Raw genomic sequence first — 18275 nt, 5'->3', positions numbered from 1 at the left:
ACAGGTGGATTGGTAAAGAACTATCTGGTCATCTAGTCTCTCTCTCCATGGGGGTGCACCTACTCTCCCTACACCCGGCCGGCTGTGCAGTTGAGGAGATCAGGGGTGTCTAGGCCTCCGTGTCCTTCCTCAGCCCCACACGTGATCTGCTCACGCCCTGAAGCATAAAATCTGATTAGCTCTTTCTTAACATGCATAACGACTGCACCAGTGTTTATTAATGCTCATAAAAATTAGCCAGCTTCTTTTTTATACCCAACCACTGTATCTGACTCAATTGAGCATTCCACCGGTGTGAAGAAACCTTTGCTTTTATCTGCCAGCCATCGCTGTCATGGCTGGCCCCTTGTTCTTAACTGATGGGACTGGGGGAAAGGAGGAGGGAGGCACTGAGCAGTTTTTTCACGCCTCATCTGGAAACAGACCAATCCCCTCCAACCATTTTGTTTCCCAGGCTCCATGGTCCTGGGTTCTGAAAGCTGCCATCACAAACCAGCTCAGCTGTACCCTCTAGCCAGGGTTATGTGTAGGGGTCTGCCAAATTCACGGCCGTGAAAAACACGTCACGGGTTGTGAAATCTGGACTCCCTCCGTGAAATCTGGTCTTTTGTGGGCTTTTACCTTATACTACAGAGATTTCACAGGGGGAGATCAGCGTTTCTCAAATTGGGGGTCCTGACCCAAAAGGGAGTTGCAGGGGGGTCACAAGGTTATTTTAAGGGGGGTCGCGGTATTGCCACCCTTACTTCTGTGCTGCCTTCAGAGCTGGGCAGCTGGAGAGCAGCAGCTGTTGGCCAGGCGCCCAGCTCTGAAGATGGTGCCCCGCCAGCAGCGGCGCAGAAGTAAGGGTAGCAATACCGCTAATCCCGCCCTACAATAACTTTGCAACACCCCCCCCAACTCCTTTTTAGATCAGGAACCCTACAATTACAACACTGTGACATTTCAGATTTAAATAGCTGAAATCATGAAATTTAAAATTTTAAAACTCCTGTGACCGTGAAATTGACCAAAATGGACCATGAGTTTGGTAGGGCCCTAGTTGTGTGACACAGCTGAGGGACGATGGCCCAGTGTTTAGGGCCCTTGCTTGGGACTCGGGGGGTTGTGTTCAAGTCCCTGCTTCACCACAGGCTGCCAGTGTGACCCAGTCACTCAGTCTGGCCGTGCCTCAGTTCCCCATCTATAACATGGGGTGACTAGCCCTGCCCTGCGCTCAGTTACTGCCGTGATGAGGCTCTGATAAGTACGCAGTGAGCTGTGGGTACAACACGGCCTCACACCAAAAGAACCACAGGCCAGTGGAGAGAGAAGGGCTTGGGATCCCAAGGGACTGAAATCTCCATTGGGCCCAAGGAGAGAAGGGGGTCATAAATTCATGGAGGTTAAGTCCATTAATGGCTATTAGCCCGGATGGGTAAGGAATGGTGTCTCTAGCCTCTGTTTGTCAGAGGGTGGAGATGGACAGCAGGAGAGAGATCACTTGATCATTACCTGTTAGGTTCACTCCCTCTGGGGCACCTGGCATTGGCCACTGTCGGTAGACAGGATACCGGGCTAGATGGACCTTTGGTCTGACCCAGTACGGCCGTTCTTATCTCAGGCCTGGCCCCTGGGGAATTTCTGCATAGCGATGCTCAGTGTGCCATCCCCTATGGCCATGGGCCTGCTGAGGGGAATTATGGGGTATGGTAGAAGGAGCGCTGCATGAGCTCCCTCCAGTGCCAATCCCGGCTGCTGTGCCCCCTCCTGGGGAGTGGCGCCAGCAGAGCAGTGCCAGGAAAAGGACTGGCACAGCTTGTGTCCCCCACGGAGCGGGAAACAGAGGGTGGTTCGGATTCACAACCCTCGAGGCAGTCTGACTGTGTGTTGTCCCTTACTCAGGGCAGACGGCAAGGTGCCAATCCAGCCCTATAGAAGGGAAAGGCAGAATTCTGCTCTTTAAAAGACCCGGTCTGCAGGCTCTGGGTTGAGTTGGTATGTGTTGCACAGCCTGGCTACGTTCGGAGGCCAGCACTGAGGTCCTGCCATGCCAAGGCTGGTTTGGAGCTCCTGTGTGACTGGGGCATCTCAGAAGAAGCAGAGAACCCCACCCCAGGGATTGTCTATCAGGGATTGTTATGCTGATAGAGCAATTGCTGCCGCCCTGCTGGCTGAAATGCAGAGTGGCGGATTCGGAGCAAATGTATCGGGCCCATTTGTTTTCTCATTTTTTATACTGTGTAGCTCTAGTGAGAATGATGGAGATAACCCTGCTTTGTATGGCTGGAAGTGAGAGGAAACCCATCCTAGTGTTCGTATAGATCAAGGGTAGGCAACCTATGGCACGTGTGCCAAAGGCGGCATGCGAGCTGATTTTCACTGGCACTCACCCTGCCTGCGTCCTGGCCACCGGTCCGGGGGGCTCTGCATTTTAATTTGATTTTAAATGAAGCTTCTTAAACATTTTAAAAACCTTATTTACTTTACATACAACAATAGTTTAGTTATATATTATAGACATACAGAAAGAGACCGTCTAAAAACGTTAAAATGTATTACCGGCATGCGAAAACTTAAATCAGAGTGAATAAATGAAGACTCGGCCACTTCTGAAAGGTTGCCGACCTCTGGTATATATATTCAAATAACATAGATTCGGGGGACTGCTTCCTCTCTCATTCACGCTGGTTTCAGTCTGGAGTCATGTATTGAATTCAAAGAGTTACAGCAGTATAAGAATGGTGTATAAGAGAGATCAGAATCTGGCAGATCTATTTCCCCAAATTGATCCCATCTGCCAGGGGAACAAAGATCTCTCTGTGGTCTGACTCAGTGGAGAAGGAATTGTTTAGTTAATTATTAGTATGGATATGATTTTGTCATGGTAAAATTAGGCAAAATTCAAGGAGCCGTCATGGTAAAAATGTACAAATTCAGGGTATGTTCGCGGTGGGGCTGAAGCCGAAGTCCGAGCCCTGCTGTGTGGGGCTGACGCCGAAGAAGTCCCGGAGGTCTGTTCAAGTCACGGAATCCCTGACCTCCATGACCAGATCGTTTCCTCATTGGGTTTATATAACGATCTTTGTAAGCGTCCTGGCGCTTTCCTGAGGTGAAAGGGATGGGCTGTCATTTCAAAAATGGACTTGTAAACTGCACACGAAAACTTGTGTGCGCAACCACTGGGCAGCATGTTTGTTGGTGCAACAGGGCACCCAAAATGAAGGCGCGCAGACAGAGCTGTCGGTGCCCACTAAAATGCACAAATGCTAATGGGGGGGCGAGGTTAGCCAGGCACTTTAGAACATGTGGCTTTATACCATACACATACAGGGAGCCCTTCAAACCCACACCCACCTTCACTGAACTGCAGCTAGCTCTGGGGTGTGGCATGGCAGCCATAACAACACTGTAGCCAACACCAGACTTTCCAGGACAGGGGTAGAACGTGCCATTGCAGCCACAGTGCGAATCTGGGGGGGTGGAATGTAGGATGTGGCCACACCAGGAGCATTAGAGGCTTTTGTAGTTGGGGCTATAGCTCCTGGAAGCTTGAGATCTCCCCCCACCCCCACCCCCACCCGTCCTCGGAAGAAACCACTTAGTGGTTGTTAGAAGGGACGTAATCTGGCAGCGTTTCCTGGCAGGTAAGGAGTAAAAGCAGGAGCGGGAGGCACAGCAGAGCAGATTCAGAGAGGATCAGATCCTAGAGCAAGGAGGGATAGGCGCTAAACTTAAATCTCTTCACCTGTCCTGGGCAGAAATGGAATGAAAATCCTTGGCTGTGATTGACTCCAGTTGAAATCAGTGCCAGGCGCAGGCACTCAGCACCTTTGAAAGCACCGTGGTGGCTATGTAGGCATGCCAGAGCCGAGCTGCAGAGGGTACGCAGACCCCGACAGCAGAAAGGAAGCAAGGAGGCAAGAAACGTGGCTGGCTGGTTAAACGGCAAGAGGCAAGAAATGATTCGAGCCGTACCGGGGTCCTTCAGAAAGGGAAAATGCTGCCCCAGTGAAGCGAATAGAAAAGTGCATGAGCTGCACAAGTGAAAATGTCAGCTGGGGAACAGGAAGGGCAAATCACCGGATATCAAAACATGTAACATGAAAATGGTTTAAGTATATCTGATGTGGGAACCCTGCAGGGCAGGAGAGGAATAAGCTGTGACAGAGCAATATAAAATACTGAACGGCATGGACAAGGTAAACTGGGTGCACTTATTCACCCTTCCTCATGATACAAGTGAGAATTGAAAAGCAACCCATTTAATACCAATTTAAGGACACACATTTTTACATAGCCAGTTATTAACCTGTGGAACTCATTGCCACAAGATGCCACTGAGGCTAAGAGCATACTGTTAGCACTTGATAGGGATACTGAGGACATCCAAAATCATGGTAGATGGGGTAAAACAATGGGATAAAATCCACATGCTTCAGGGCATGACCCAGCACTAAGTGACAGAGGTCAGAAAGAAACTTCCCCAATGGGGCAGGTCACTGTGTGTCCCCCACCATCATTCTTGCCCCGTCCTCAGACACACTTGGCATTGGCCGTCATCAGAGATCACTGGTCTGATCCAATGTGGTGATGACGATGTGCCTAAGTGTGGCGTGCTGGTGACTCAGCTAGCAATGGTGAGCAATATATAGTCCCGTGCACACTGGGGCACTCCACCGTCTCACGCCTTGCAATCCCCGTGCAGTCAGGGGGTTGCACGGGGTATAAATTGGGGCACAATGTGTCCCGTTGTAGTTCCTTCCCCGCTCCCCATTCAAGCTGCTGCTCCCTTCCACCCCCTCCCATGTTCTTCAGCCTGCAGGCCCTATTCCCCTGGTCCCAGGGGTGGCTCTAGCTTTTTTGCCGCCCCAAGCGCGGCAGGCAGGCTGCCTTTGGTGGCACGCCTGTGGGACATCCCCAGTCCCGCGGATTCGGCGTACCCGCTGCCGAATTGCCGCTGAATCCGCGGGACCGGCGGACTTCCCACAGGCAAGCTGCCGAAGGCAGCCTGACTGCCGCCCTCACAGGGACCAGCAGGGCGCCCCCCGCAGCTTGTTGCCCCAGGCACACGCTTGGAATGCTGGTGCCTGGAGCCACCTGGCATATATGTCTGTGCAGCAGCTGAAGGGGCCAGTACTCTACCAGGCACCACAAGTTCCATGTTGGACTTAAAGGGGCAGCCACACCCCGGGTTCCATCTGCAGTGTCAGAGAGAACTGCCTGTGGATACGCACCAGGTCCCTTTCAGCAGAGCCTGCTGCCAGCCCTCCCCACCTCGCCCGCTGACGAAACCCTGCTGTCCCCGGGCAGCCCCCTCGTGGTGCCATTTATATTTAAAGGCCGCGTTTAAAATAAATTTGCTGCCAGAAGCGATCATCGGGAACAGGCCAGGCAGGGCGCACACCACTCCCCAGCTCTGATTTATTCAGAGCGATGCCTTGTAGAGTGCTACTCTGTTGTCTCCTGGAAGGGATTTGATTTGGGCTCTGCAGACATGGGGATGCAGGGGATGTGGTGCCGGAAATCCCAGCCCTGCTAGCAACAAGGAGAGAAAAGTTACTTCATGAACTTGGCAAACCTGTGGCTTCAAGAGAACAAGGAGGACTGGCTCAGAGCTCTGTGCAAATCCAACTGCCAAACAACACCGGAATCTGGATGTGGGGGGACCTGTATTGGAGAGGAAGTTGGAGAAGAGGGTGGCTGAGGTTCTGCAGGGTGGAGAGCACCTTCACTGGGCAAGAGAGGTATTTGCACTGGGGAAGGGGCATGGTCCTCAGCGCCTGTGCTTGTGGCATAGTGCTGTGACTTGGCCAGCCCTGTTTGGGTGGATGGTAAGCTTGAGAAATGCAACACAGTTGGCCAATGTGGGCCCTAGCACCTACTTCCCAAGGAGCTTTTAAGCACCTTTGCCCCATACAACTCTCCCGGGCAAAGGGAGACTTCATGACAAGCGCTTCCGTTGGCCTCACTCTCCCTCAGCACCGTGTGCATTGTCATTGGCTGACTGGCCGCTGAGTTGTCTTTCCTATGGATTCAATTGGACGTGCCCAACAGGCACAGTCGTCCTAGCTGTTGCTATGTATTATTTTTCTTGATGCACATAGAGACAGGCAGATGTTTTCCCATCTGTGTTCCATGCATTTCTCAAGAGCGACTCTGATGCACCCAGGGACGACGTCCTTGCTCCAGAGTGTCTCAGAGGTCACGTGGGACCCTGCCAGTGAAAGCTCAGAGCAATGGCTAGTTTGAAGTGCTGCATGTCAAATGCCATTCTGGAGTTCCAGCCGGGTGGGTGTATCGTGTCCCCCAAGCGGGAGAGCCTTGTTCAGATCCCAGGCTCGAGCCCTAGCTGTTTGGGCTGGCAAGAGATAGGAGCAAGCATAGAGTGGCCATGGGAGCCAGGGGCTTGCATGGGAATGTCTGGTCAGTGGGGTGGGCGTCATGTGGAGACAGAGGCCAAAATTGTCAAAACGGGGGGCTCTGATGTGGAGTGCCATAGTTTGTGGGGGCCTGGCCTGAGACCTCTTGAGCGGAGCACCCAGAACTCTTATGGGAGTCAGGGGGAGCCAGGGGGTGCACAGGCCCCTGAAAATCAGGGCTCAGGTCAGGCAGCCAGAAAAAACTGAGACCCCAAAATCAGAGGCTGCTTTGGAATATTTTGGTCTAGGGCACTGCTGCCCCCTGCTGGATGGAGTCCAGCCTGCCCGAGTGTTTTGTGACTCATTCGCTAGCACAAGATGGGTAGGGGGCCACCAGACCAGAGCAGGTGGCGGTGCCGGGAAAACGCAGGGCTGAAGAGAGGAGCGTAGTGGGTGGGGAACTTGGCTGCAAGACCGCAGCTCGGGGAGAGTCAGGCGGATGGGGGCGTGACTCCCCAGAGCTTGAAGGTTTGGTTTTTATGTTCAGTTTATGAAAATACCCAGCGGCCCCTTGGACTAGGGTGACCAGAAGTCCCAATTTTATAGGGACAGTCCTGATTTTTGGATCTTTTTCTTATATAGGCTCCTATTACCCCCCACCTCCTGTCCCGATTTTTCACACTTGCTCTCTGGTCACCCTACCTTGGACTTGGGAGGCATTTATGCTCTTAACTCTCTCTGAAATCAATGGGGGTTCGGTACTTCGATACCTTTGAGGATCTGGGCCTTCGAACCCTACCAGTACTGAGTAGCCAGTGGGCCATGGCCTAATGCCTGGAAGCAGATCACTCATCCAGAACGAGGTAACCTCTCCCCAGCCCTCCTGGCTCAGGGCTGAAGAGTTTCGCACTCCCACCCTCCAGGGCCCACATATCGCCGCTATCCTTCCAACGCAAGAGGCAGGAATGTTTCTCACTGGGGGACTGGGCTATCGATGTTGGCACAAGCTAGCCCCCTCCTCTACAGATGGCCATGTGCATTTCCCACCCCCACCCACCCAGGGAGCAAGAGGCCAGAAGACGCGGCCACTTCTCCAAGCGTCTCTCACGCTCCCCCCGTCCTCCTGAGCGTGGCACTTCCAAGGCGAGCTGTCCGAGTGACCGAACGGGCCGGGCTGGCGTGCAACAGGAGGAGACGGTAGAACAAAGCATCGGTGTCATCTGCTCACTCCGCCAGCCAGTTCCCCAGCTAAGCGGCAGCACAGCACAACCGAGGCCGCTCCGCTGCTTCCTCTTGACCCGAAAACGCCCCAGCCAGTACGATCCGGGAGGCGAAGTTGTCATGGCGTTGCCATGGCAACGGCACAGGCAACCTTTCCAGCTGAACCTTTGGCTTCGTCCCTTCTCTTTTTCGGCACGTCGCCTCGTGCCCCGCACCGGGCGCCGTCCGCCGTAAGGCGCTAACGAGCAAGCAAAGCCCATTACCTCTGCCGAGCGACAGTCACCGTGTGCACGGGGTCACGGTTTCCCTTCAGCGGCCAACTACCTGGCACTCGGTTATTTTAATAACTAACCAGCCGTTTAGAGCCGCTCCAAATGAAAAGCAGACACCTTTGGAAAGAGGGGTGCTCATCGGGCTGACCCCGGGGAGGGGGCATATGCCAATTTTATGCAGCGCCTCCTGCAGCAGAATCTGACACCTATGCAAACAAAGGGCTCCAGAAGGAGGAATTAAATATAGTGGAGGTGGGGGTGAGAGCTGCTGGCAGCGTTCTTGGGAGCGGCGTGGGGTAGCTTGCAGAGAGCCTCCTGTCTAAAACGATGCTGTCTGCCTGGCCTCACTGAACGGAGCAGCGTGAGAGCGATTGTATGGGGGATTCGTGGTATCCCACTCCAATAGGAAGAGGGGGGAGGGAGGGGGAAGGAAAGGTCAGACGAGAGAAGAGAAAGAAAAGGAACCAGAGGAAAGAACAATAAACAGTAGGGCTAAACAGGGATTGGGATTCTTTATCTGTGGAATTGTTTAAGGGAACAGTCCTACCCCTGTTGCAATCAGTGGGAGTTTTTCCATCGATTTCAATGGGAACCCTGCATAGTCATTCTTAACGAGTCTCTTTTCTATCTTCAATGCCTCATGGACTTGCCTGCAGGAGTGAATGGGTGACTCCTTCTATGTTGGGCTTTGGTATCGAAATATGGAGGTTTTCCTTTTTTTAAAAAAAATATTTTAATTAAAACGTGTTTGGCATTAACCTCTAATGCTGTAGGAAACATTTGATTTGCTTTAGTAAGAATCTAATTTAAATAAATATGTTGTTTAAAAAAATCATTGCTCACCAAGCGGTCCTGAGCGGGACGTTGAACATTCAAGTACCTGTCTATCTATCTATCACTCATGCAGGCATCTGTCTGTCTAGCAGTCTTGTAGGCATCTATCATTCATGAAGATATCTGTCTGTCTATCAGTCATCTTGACAACTGTTATCCATCTATCAATCATGTAGACAGCTGTCTATCCCTCTATCACTCATGTAGGCATTTTTTATAGCGACTATATCATCTGGGCATTGATCCCACACTTTTCCTTGTGGTACTGCACCACCATTCAAGGTCTGACTATTAACCTATATGGGCTACTCACTATGGCAATGTTTATCTCAGTTGGCAATTCAATGCTGTGCTGACATCCATTCTCTTTCCCCTCCTGTTTCTCTGCAGTTGCTCCCAAGGGCCCCAAAATCATGATGACCCCAACGAGAGCCCGCGTTGGAGACACAGTTCGGATCTTGGTGCATGGCTTTCAGGTCTGCAGGCTTTTTATCCTCATAGCTGCTTTCGGTTGCACTGACAGATGGTAATACGTCTCCCTATGCAGATTTATGAAGACTGGCAAAGGCGCAGATTGGGGGTGGGGGGAGGGGTTTAGTTTAGTTTGACTTTAGGATTTTTTTTTTTTTTCCCCCCAGCAGTCAGGCCCGCAACTGAGCTGCTCATTTTGTTTGCAGGTTCTGGGATTGCACATGCAAAGCAGGGACTTGTGCATACAGATGGGTAACAAGGGCCGTTGGCTTGCAGAGCTCCTTGAGTTGCATGTCCACTCATACTAACTACACACATAAACAAGGCGTGCAATTCCTCATGGATTTTGCATGCTCAATTACACCCTCAACTCTTGAAATTGGCTCTTTTGTCTCCCAGTTCGCAACTGATTTGTTGTCACTTGGAGTTTTCTCTAATAGAAATCACTTCACTAAACAAAGGCCCACGCTTCTCTATACCTGTGGCCTGGCATATTTATTCTGTAAATGAATAATGCAGTAATTATGAACCTAGCTTGCGACTTAATGGCACAGAGGTGGGTGCTCTCCCTACAGACTAAATATGTGGCTTTTACATCTATGGGATATCTTAACTAGGAAAATCTTTTTGCGGATACAGACTAACGCGGCTGCTACTCTGAAACCTGTTAACTAGGAAACAAGTTGTGTTCTTAACTCCTTTTGGCTAACACAAGGGAAAGTCCTGGTGAAGAGAAGGCAGTTTGTAGTTTTAACACATGTTGGCAGGTCGGGGCAATGCTCTGACCTGCTAACGCCTACAATAATTACAGTCTGCCTTGCCTTCGCTAGGATTTTAGCTTGTTAGTTACCACATGTTAGATGATCCGAGTTAAGAACACAGCTTTTTTTCCTGGAGCAGACAAGCATTAAGCTCTAGTATATTGTTATTATGGGACAGATTCTCTATGGCCTGACACCTGGTGCAGCCCTTCTCATTTGTGCAAAGGGGTTGTGAAGCGTCCCCCCTCTCCTCCCCAATCTTCCTCTCGTGAGTGGTAGCATTTCAGACCCACCCGTCATGGACAGACTCAAGATGCAAAGCACTGTACAACCAGCCGCTGTCTGTGCATCCAGCCTGCTGCCTGTTGAGTTTTTAGTTTCATGCCTTTAACGGTAAACGACTTGTGGAGGATTTGAGATCCGCTTCATGCCTTTGTATCTGCGCCTGCCTTTGTTGTTTTTACAAGGCTAACCCAGCTAAGCAAAATCTAACCATGCCAATTAATGTATTCGTGCCACAGAGCCTTTAAGGGTACGTCTACACCGCAGTAAAAGACCCGCAGCACGGCCACGGCTGGCCCAGGTCAGCTGACTTGGGCTCGCAGGGCTAAAAATTGCAGTGTAGACATTTAGGCTTGGGTGTGGGCTGGAGCCCAGGCTCTGAAACCCTGTGAATGGGGTGGGTCTCCAAGCCGTGGCTCCAGCCTGAGCCCAGATGTCTACACTGCAATGTTTAATCACAGAATCATAGAATATCAGGGTTGGAAGGAACCTCAGGAGGTATCTAGTCCAACCCCCTGCTCAAAGCAGGACCAATCCCCAACTACATCATCCCACCCAGGGCTTTGTCAAGCCGGGCCTTAAAAACCTCTAAGGAGGAAGATTCCACCACCTCCCTAGGTAACCCATTCCAGTGCTTCACCACCCTCCTAGTGAAATAGTGTTTCCTGATATCCAACCTAGACCTCCCCCACTGCAACTTGAGACCATTGCTCCTTGTTCTGTCATCTGCCACCACTCCATCAAGCTCCATCCTCTTTGGAACCCCACTTCAGGTAGTTGAAAGCAGCTATCAAATCCCCCCTCATTCTTCTCTTCTGCAGACTAAACAATCCCAGTTCCCTCAGCCTCTCCTCATAAGTCATGAGCTCCAGCCCCCTAATCATTTTTGCCGCCCTCCGCTGGACTCTTTGCAATTTTTCCACATCCTTCTTGTAGTGTGGGGCCCAAAACTGGACATAGTACTCCAGATGAGGCCTCACCAATGCTGAATAGAGGGGAATGATCACGTCCCTCGATCTGCTGGCAATGCCCCTACTTATACATACCAAAATGCCGTTAGCCTTCTTGGCAACAAGGGCACACTGCTGACTCATATCCAGCTTCTCATCCACTGTAACCCCTAGGTCCTTTTCTGCAGAACTGCTGCTTAGCCACTCGCTCCCTAGTCTGTAACAGTGCATGGGATTCTTCCGTCCTAAGTGCAGGACTCTGCACTTGTCCTTGTTGAACCTCATCCAATCTCTTTTGGCCCAATCCTCTAATTTGTCTACATCACTCTGGACCCTATTCCTACCCTCCAGCATATCTACCGCTCCCCCCAGCTTAGTGTCATCTGTTTATCCCCCACACCTCCCAGCCTGAGCCTCACAAGCCCAAGTCAATTGACCTAGGTTCTGAGACTTGGTGCTACAGAGTTTTTTTTATTGCAGTGTAGACATCCGGTAAGTGCTGAGCTCTAGCATTTCAGGGGTGACTTGGGGCGACCCATGCCATCACCTGGAGGATCAGTGAAGTTCTCAGGGATCTTTGAGGTCAGACTATCAATGGTTCCCAAATTTTCCTGGTCCATGTAGCTCCTCCTTAAAAAATTATTGTGAGGTGACTGGCTGGAACGTCAAGCTCAGATATCACCAGGGGTACCAATACCACCATTTGGGAACCCTTGGATTAGAAGATCTAACGGTCCCTTCTGGCCTTAATATCTGACTCTGTGGCTCTTTGGGAGGAGGAAAGGTGCTATCTGCAATGCCAGTAATTAACTCTGTGTTAGTATCAGGGTGGTCAGCAGAGGTTGCAGTAATGAAAATGACTCTGTTTTATTAAAATGACCCATCTATTTAAAGCTGTTTTCCCCTTCTTGGCTGCAGAACGAAGTCTTCCCCGAGCCCTTGTTCACCTGGACCCGTGTTGGGAGCAGGCTCCTGGATGGCAGCGCTGAGCACGATGGGAAGGAGTTGGTCCTGGAAAGAGTGCCAGCTGAGTTAAATGGCTCCATGTACCGCTGCACTGCTCAGAACCCGCTGGGGTCCACAGACACCCACACCAGGCTTATAGTGTTTGGTACGGTAGAAGAATCCTCCTGTGTCCCACATTACTCCAGCTTGTTCACAATGTCCTCACTACCCCTGACCAAATAGAAACTGGCTTTCCCTTTGGCCTGGCCATGCTGCCGTGTCATTTGCTGTTTGCGACTCCATGTGTGACTGGCATTTTGATTGTACGGACGTTTGCCAGCGGCACATTTCAGGCCCTTAGCTGAGAATAATCATTAATATTATTTATTTTACAGCTCAAATAACTAGCCCAGGGTCCCTGTCCTGAAAAATTTATGATCAAGAAATGACATTTGTGGGAGTTGTTTATAATGCATATGGGACGATAATTCATTTATTTGGTTCTCTGCCAGTTCTGGGCAAAAAAAATTCATTTAAGATCAACTGAAAACACATTTTTTGAAATTTTTGCAGAGAGGGACAGGGCTATCCTTTTCATACATTGGGCTGCTGAGAGACCACGAATAGAGAATCAATGTTAACCATTGTCCTCCCCGCAGCATGGAGACTAGAAAGAGTCTAGAAATGAGAAAGACGACAAAACTCTTGAGTAAAAAATCCAACCTCAATTCCTCTCTGACCTGCAGTCAGGAGCCGCTATAGAGATGAGATTCTGTTCCTGCTGCCGAAACTCAGAAATGAAAGAAAATCCAAAGAGTCGGCGCTGCCCAAGATCACCCTTTTTAGGGTTTCTCACTTCGTTGGGCACCGATCATTGATTGACCCTTGTTATCGAGAAAGGCAGAGTGCAACAGTGGTGTGAAAGAGACATTAGCTTTCCGACAAGATAAATGTGCACTAAAAAGTCCTTTTGATGTTATCCATCTGAAATTAGCATCTAATTCTAATTAGTATCTATCTATATTTTGTTTTAATTAGAAAACCCAAATATTCCAAGAGGAACAGAGGACTCAAATGGTAAGTTTGGATCCTATACTGTATTTCATCATAAATTACAGCTAATTTCTGAGTTGTCTCTGGGATGGATGGAGAGAACTGAACACCTCATGTTCTTAGAAGGCCATGCCTAGATAAAACTGTGTGCTTAGTCTTATGGCCAAGAATCTTCCATGCCTCAATGAACCAAACATTTTCTGACCGTTTATAACCCTGGGGTTATAACCCCGGGGGGTGCGAGACATTCCAGATTTTTTTTTAGAAGGTAAATCATCGAAAACACAAATTAAGCACAGGCACGTAAGTACAACTACTTTGTTTCGTCAAATCTATGTATTTATTAACATCACACATTTTTTAACGATTACTGTAATATACAAACCAAAAATATATCTAGGTTTAAGAGGTGCGAGAACATATTTTGAGACCCAAAGGGGTGCAGGCTTCAGTAAAGGTTAAGAACCACTGGTTTATATTATGCTCCGTAGTGTTACTAATCCGCTGGTGAACCACTAGCGGTCAACAAGTAGCAAGACAACCTATTCTGACTATGATGGTTGTTCCTCCGTATAGACAAAGAAGTTTGTTTTCACCATCATCACTTGAGCTGGTCAAAAAAAAAATTCACCTAAACTTTTTTCCAATGAAAAAAAGTAATTTTGGACAGCATGGAAGTTTATACGGAAAACCCAATTCCATTTTGTCAATTACTTTTTCAGGTTCTCATTGAAAAAACAAGACCCAAAAATTGAGGGCGGGGGAGGGATCAATTTTGGAGTTTGTTTCCTGATGAAATGCTGTAAAATTTCTCAGAAAATGAAAATTTTGGTTTTCATCCAGATTTTTCACAAGGGGGGAATTCTTGAATCAGCTCTCCTCCATTCTCACTGCAATCTGCAGTATTCCAGCCCCCGGCCTGACTTTTCTAGCACAAATTACACTGCTTCCTGGAGTAGTGTTCACTCCCTACCCCGAGGCATTGTGGGCACTCTCCCCATAAGAGCAGGTGCGGAGTTTTCTGACAAAACATTTTTTTCGTCAGAAAACGTTGATGCGTCAAAGCCAAAACTGTTGGCAGTACAGGTTCGGTTTCATCAAAACTCCTGCTTTGAAAATTGCAGGGGGGGGGGAGTTGAAATTGTCAAAGTGGGACGTGTTTTGACATTTTCTAAACAAAAAGTTTTGTTTTCCAGTTCAAAACTACTTTAAAATTTCAAAATGAAATGTATAACAGAAAAATAAACCAAAAAGAAAAGTCAAATCTGAAATGGAACATTTCAAAATGATCTAAAGAAGATGCTTTGATTGATCTGACCCGAAAACCGTTTTGGATTTTTGGTTTGGGACCATGTTTAAGATTTTTGACTTTTCATCCCAGTTCAGGATGGGAAATTTTTTTTTGAAAACTCTCATGAGTCGAGAAAAGCATTTCCTGGCCAGCTCTACATGGAGCTCTTTATGCCAGCAGAGAATTTGCCCCAATAAGGGTTGTGCCTAGTTCTGACACCGCTAAATTTGGCCCTGGTAGCCCTGGTGATGGTGCAAGGTATATTCAAGTGTTGGTAGGGATTCCGCCCTCCACTGACTTGGTTTTCCTACAGCACAGACACCTCCTCTCCCGCAGTGTTTAAACTGCACTGGTTTGGCACACCCAGTGAATGCCAGACCAGTATGCAGCACAAGTTACAGCCGTGTATCACTTACAACCATTTTGCAACTATCATATCTTAGCATGCCAGCACCTCAGGGCAGGGTTTTGGGCCAGATTCTGATCTTGAACCAACCACTACGAGAAAGGATGATCTTGTGGTTAAGGGACCTGACTGGGATTTGGGAAAGCGAGGCTCAGTTCCTGGCTCTATCGCACACTCCGTGTGACCTCAGTTTCACCGTCCCCAAAATGGGGATACCAATGCCTCCATTCTCCCACCCTTTGTCTTGGCTGTTCAGAGTGTAGGCTGTTTGGGGCCAAGAGTATCTCTCGCTATGTGATTGTAAAGCCAATGGGGCCCCGATCTCCGTTGGGGCCCCCAGCTATTACCATAATACAAGTAATGAATATTAAACTCCATTAGCATTGGTGGGAATCCAGATTAATGTTGCTGAAATAGTGGAGTTACTCCAGATTTACAGCGGCATGACTGTGATCGGAATCTGGTCCGTTGGTCTGTAAAGTGCCATGCCTGGTGGGGGAGGGATAGCTCAGTGGTTCGAGTATTGGCCTGCTAAATCCAGGGTTGTGAGTTCAATCCTTGAGGGGGCCACTTAAGGGTCTGGGGCAAAATCAGTACTTGGTCCTGCCTAGTGAAGACAGGGGGCTGGACTTGATGGCCTTCCAGTCCTAGGAGATAGGATATATCCATTAATTCATAAAAAAAAAAGTAAGTTAAATAAATGTCTATCAGGAATGGTCTAGACAGTATTTGTTTCTGCCATGAGAGCAGGGGACTGGACTCAATGACCTCTTGAGGTCCCTTCCAGTCCTTGAATCTATGAATATATAGAGATCTATAAACAGTCTCTTCGTTTGCATTTAACTACAGGACCACATCGCTAACCCTAACCCTTCTTGTTTTGTCTAGGTTCAGTGACCAGCCCCAACGGCTTCAGACTAATTTTGATGCTCACCCTAACAGTGATCCTGGAGCTGACGTGAAGGCTTGCCTCTTCCTCCTCCTCCCTTGAACAGCTCCACCCAGCATTTACATCTCCGTCAATTGGTTTTCTTTTCTTTTTTTTTTCTTTTCTTTTTCTAAACTATTTACAGTCTTGTTCTCGGTCTCTTTCTGTCTGTGTCTTGGCTTCCTCAGTCGATTTAATTAAAATGAAAAAAATTTCCCCTGGTAAAAGGCAGTGCGTATTATTTGCCATGTGCAATCCTTGGCCTATAGAAAGGGCAATCTGGTCCTTGCACATGCAAAAACAAGAGCCGGTAATTACACACAAAAGCACATACAGGGAATGCATCCAGGCGCATATTTTGCAGATGCAATTTAGGAACCGGTGTTGGCAAAAGTCACCCCATCCAGCCATGGGGAGGCAGAAAGTCTAATAGAAGATGGGGCTGGGAGTGAGGACAGCTGGGTTCTAGCCCCAGCTCTGTCACCAATTCTGTGTGATCTTGGACAAGTCGTTTTGGTCAAAATTTTCAGAGGTAGCCACTGATTTTGGGTTCACAGCCCAACGTTCCAGATTTGCTGAGATCCCATTGCTTTCAGTGGAGTTACACCAGGCTTGATATACTTGGCTTGAAATCAGAATCTGTTTGCTCCCCTTAATGCTTGGTCTTTAGGCTCTTGTGAGTAGAGGAGAGCAAACTAATGGTACCCGGTGTTTATTTAGTATAAAACAGAGCCAATTCTAAGCCCAAGGGCAGATTCTTTAACCCTCGGTTGCTGAGTGCCCAAGTTTGTACATATTCCATGTGCTTTTGTTGTTGTTCTTTATTACATTTATGATGATAGCCCCTGCAAAGGGAAAGCTTCATGGGAACCTGTTTTCCTGTCTCATGAACATTTCTAATGTATAGAAAAGTGTTCCCGAGGCAGAATGACTAACCAAAATCCTGAAACTATTTGCAAACCAAAAAGGCCAATTTTATTCTATTTTTTTTTTTGGTTCTGGGCAATCAAAACATTTTGTTTTCAACCATTTATTTGTATATTTTGATTTGTTTGTTTGTTTTTGTTTTCTATAATAAGCTTAAGGCTCTCAACAAAACATCCTTTTGACCCAGAAATCCAGACTTGGTTTAGAAAAATGGCGAAACAAAATATTGACAGTCGAAAAGCTTTGGTTTCAACTTTGTTTTAGTCCAAAAATAGTGTCACACCTGGCCCTTTCCCACAAACAATTTCAGTTGCAACAAAACGGCATGTTCTGATACCAAAAAAAGCCAACATCATTCTGGGATGAATTAGCAGCAGAGTTGTAAGTAAGACACGAGAAGTAATTCTTCCGCTCTACTCTGCGCTGATTAGGCTTCAACTGGAGTATTGTGTCCAGTTCTGGGTGCTACATTTCAGGAAAGATGTGGACAAATCGGAGAAAGTCCAGAGAAGAGCAACAAAAATGATTAACGGTCTAGAAAACATGACCTAGGAGGGAAGATTGAAAAAATTGGGTTTGTTTAGTCTGGAAAAGAGAAGACTGAGAGGGGCCATGCTAACAGTTTTCAAGTACACCTCTACCCCGATATAACATGAATTCGGATATAACGTGTTAAAGCAGTGCTCCGGAGGGGCTGCGCACTCCGGCGGATCAAAGCAAGTTCGATATAACGTGGTTTCACCTATAACACAGTAAGATTTTTTGGCTCCCGAGGACAGTGTTGTATCGGGGTAGAGGTGTATGTAAAAGATTGTTACAAGGAGGAGAAAGAAAAATCATTTTTCTTAACCTCTGAGGATGGGCTTAAATTGCAGCAAGGGAGGTTTAGGTTGGCTATTAGGAAAAACTTCCTAACTGTTAGGGTGGCTAAGCACTGGAATAAATTGCCTAGGGAGGTTGTGAAATCTCCTTCATTGGAGATTTTTAAGAGCAGGTTAGACAAACAGTGATGGCAGATGACAGAACAAGGAGCAGTGGTCTCAAGGTGCAGTGGGGGAGGTCTAGTTTGGATATTAGGAAACAATATTTCACTAGGAGGGTGGTGAAGCACTGGAATGCGTTACCTAGGGAGGTGGTGGAATCTCCTTCCTTGGAGGTTTTTAAGGTCAGGCTTGACAAAGTCCTGGCTGGGATGATTTAGTTGGGAATTGGTCCTGCTTTGAGCAGGGGGTTGGACTAGATGACCTCCTGAGGTCTCTTCCAACCCTAATCTTCTATGATTCTATGAACACCTGTCAGGGACGGTCTCTATAATACTTAGTCCTGCCATGAGTGCAGGGGACTGGGCTAGATGACCTCTCGACTTCCCTTCCAGAGTCTATGAAAAACATTTCATGGGGCAATTCCCAACACAGTCCGCCTGACGGCCCTGACTAAGAGCAAGGTCCCATGATGCCAGGCAGCGTGCACACATACTGAGACAACCGCTGCCCTAAAGCGTTTACAAACTAAATAGTCAAGACAGACGAAGAATGGGTGAGCACAGGTATTATTAGCCCCATTGTAGCTGAGATGAAGTGGCTTGCCCAAGGT

The 18275-nt window shown here is 48.3% G+C and overlaps 1 protein-coding gene across 2 annotated transcripts in view; it reads left to right on the top strand.

The window, feature by feature from the left end:
* Positions 1–15982, top strand: part of IGSF21 (immunoglobin superfamily member 21) — a 270539-nt gene extending 254557 nt beyond the window's left edge. The window contains exons 7-10 of one of the 2 annotated variants that reach the window (XM_034753548.1): positions 9059–9144; positions 12051–12243; positions 13116–13154; positions 15716–15982. In XM_034753548.1, coding sequence (XP_034609439.1) covers positions 9059–9144; positions 12051–12243; positions 13116–13154; positions 15716–15789 — 392 coding nt within the window. In that variant the 3' untranslated portion in view covers positions 15790–15982. Of the gene's footprint in view, positions 1–9058; positions 9145–9345; positions 9392–12050; positions 12244–13115; positions 13155–15715 lie in introns of those variants that run through there. The other variant, XM_034753550.1, reaches the window with a different exon arrangement.
* Positions 15983–18275: the final 2293 nt, after the last annotated feature.

Source organism: Trachemys scripta, chromosome 19 (assembly GCF_013100865.1).
Source record: "Trachemys scripta elegans isolate TJP31775 chromosome 19, CAS_Tse_1.0, whole genome shotgun sequence".
Taxonomy (NCBI): domain Eukaryota; kingdom Metazoa; phylum Chordata; order Testudines; family Emydidae; genus Trachemys; species Trachemys scripta.
The sequence above is the reverse complement of the archived record's forward strand: the minus strand, read 5'-3'. Positions and strand labels throughout refer to the sequence as shown.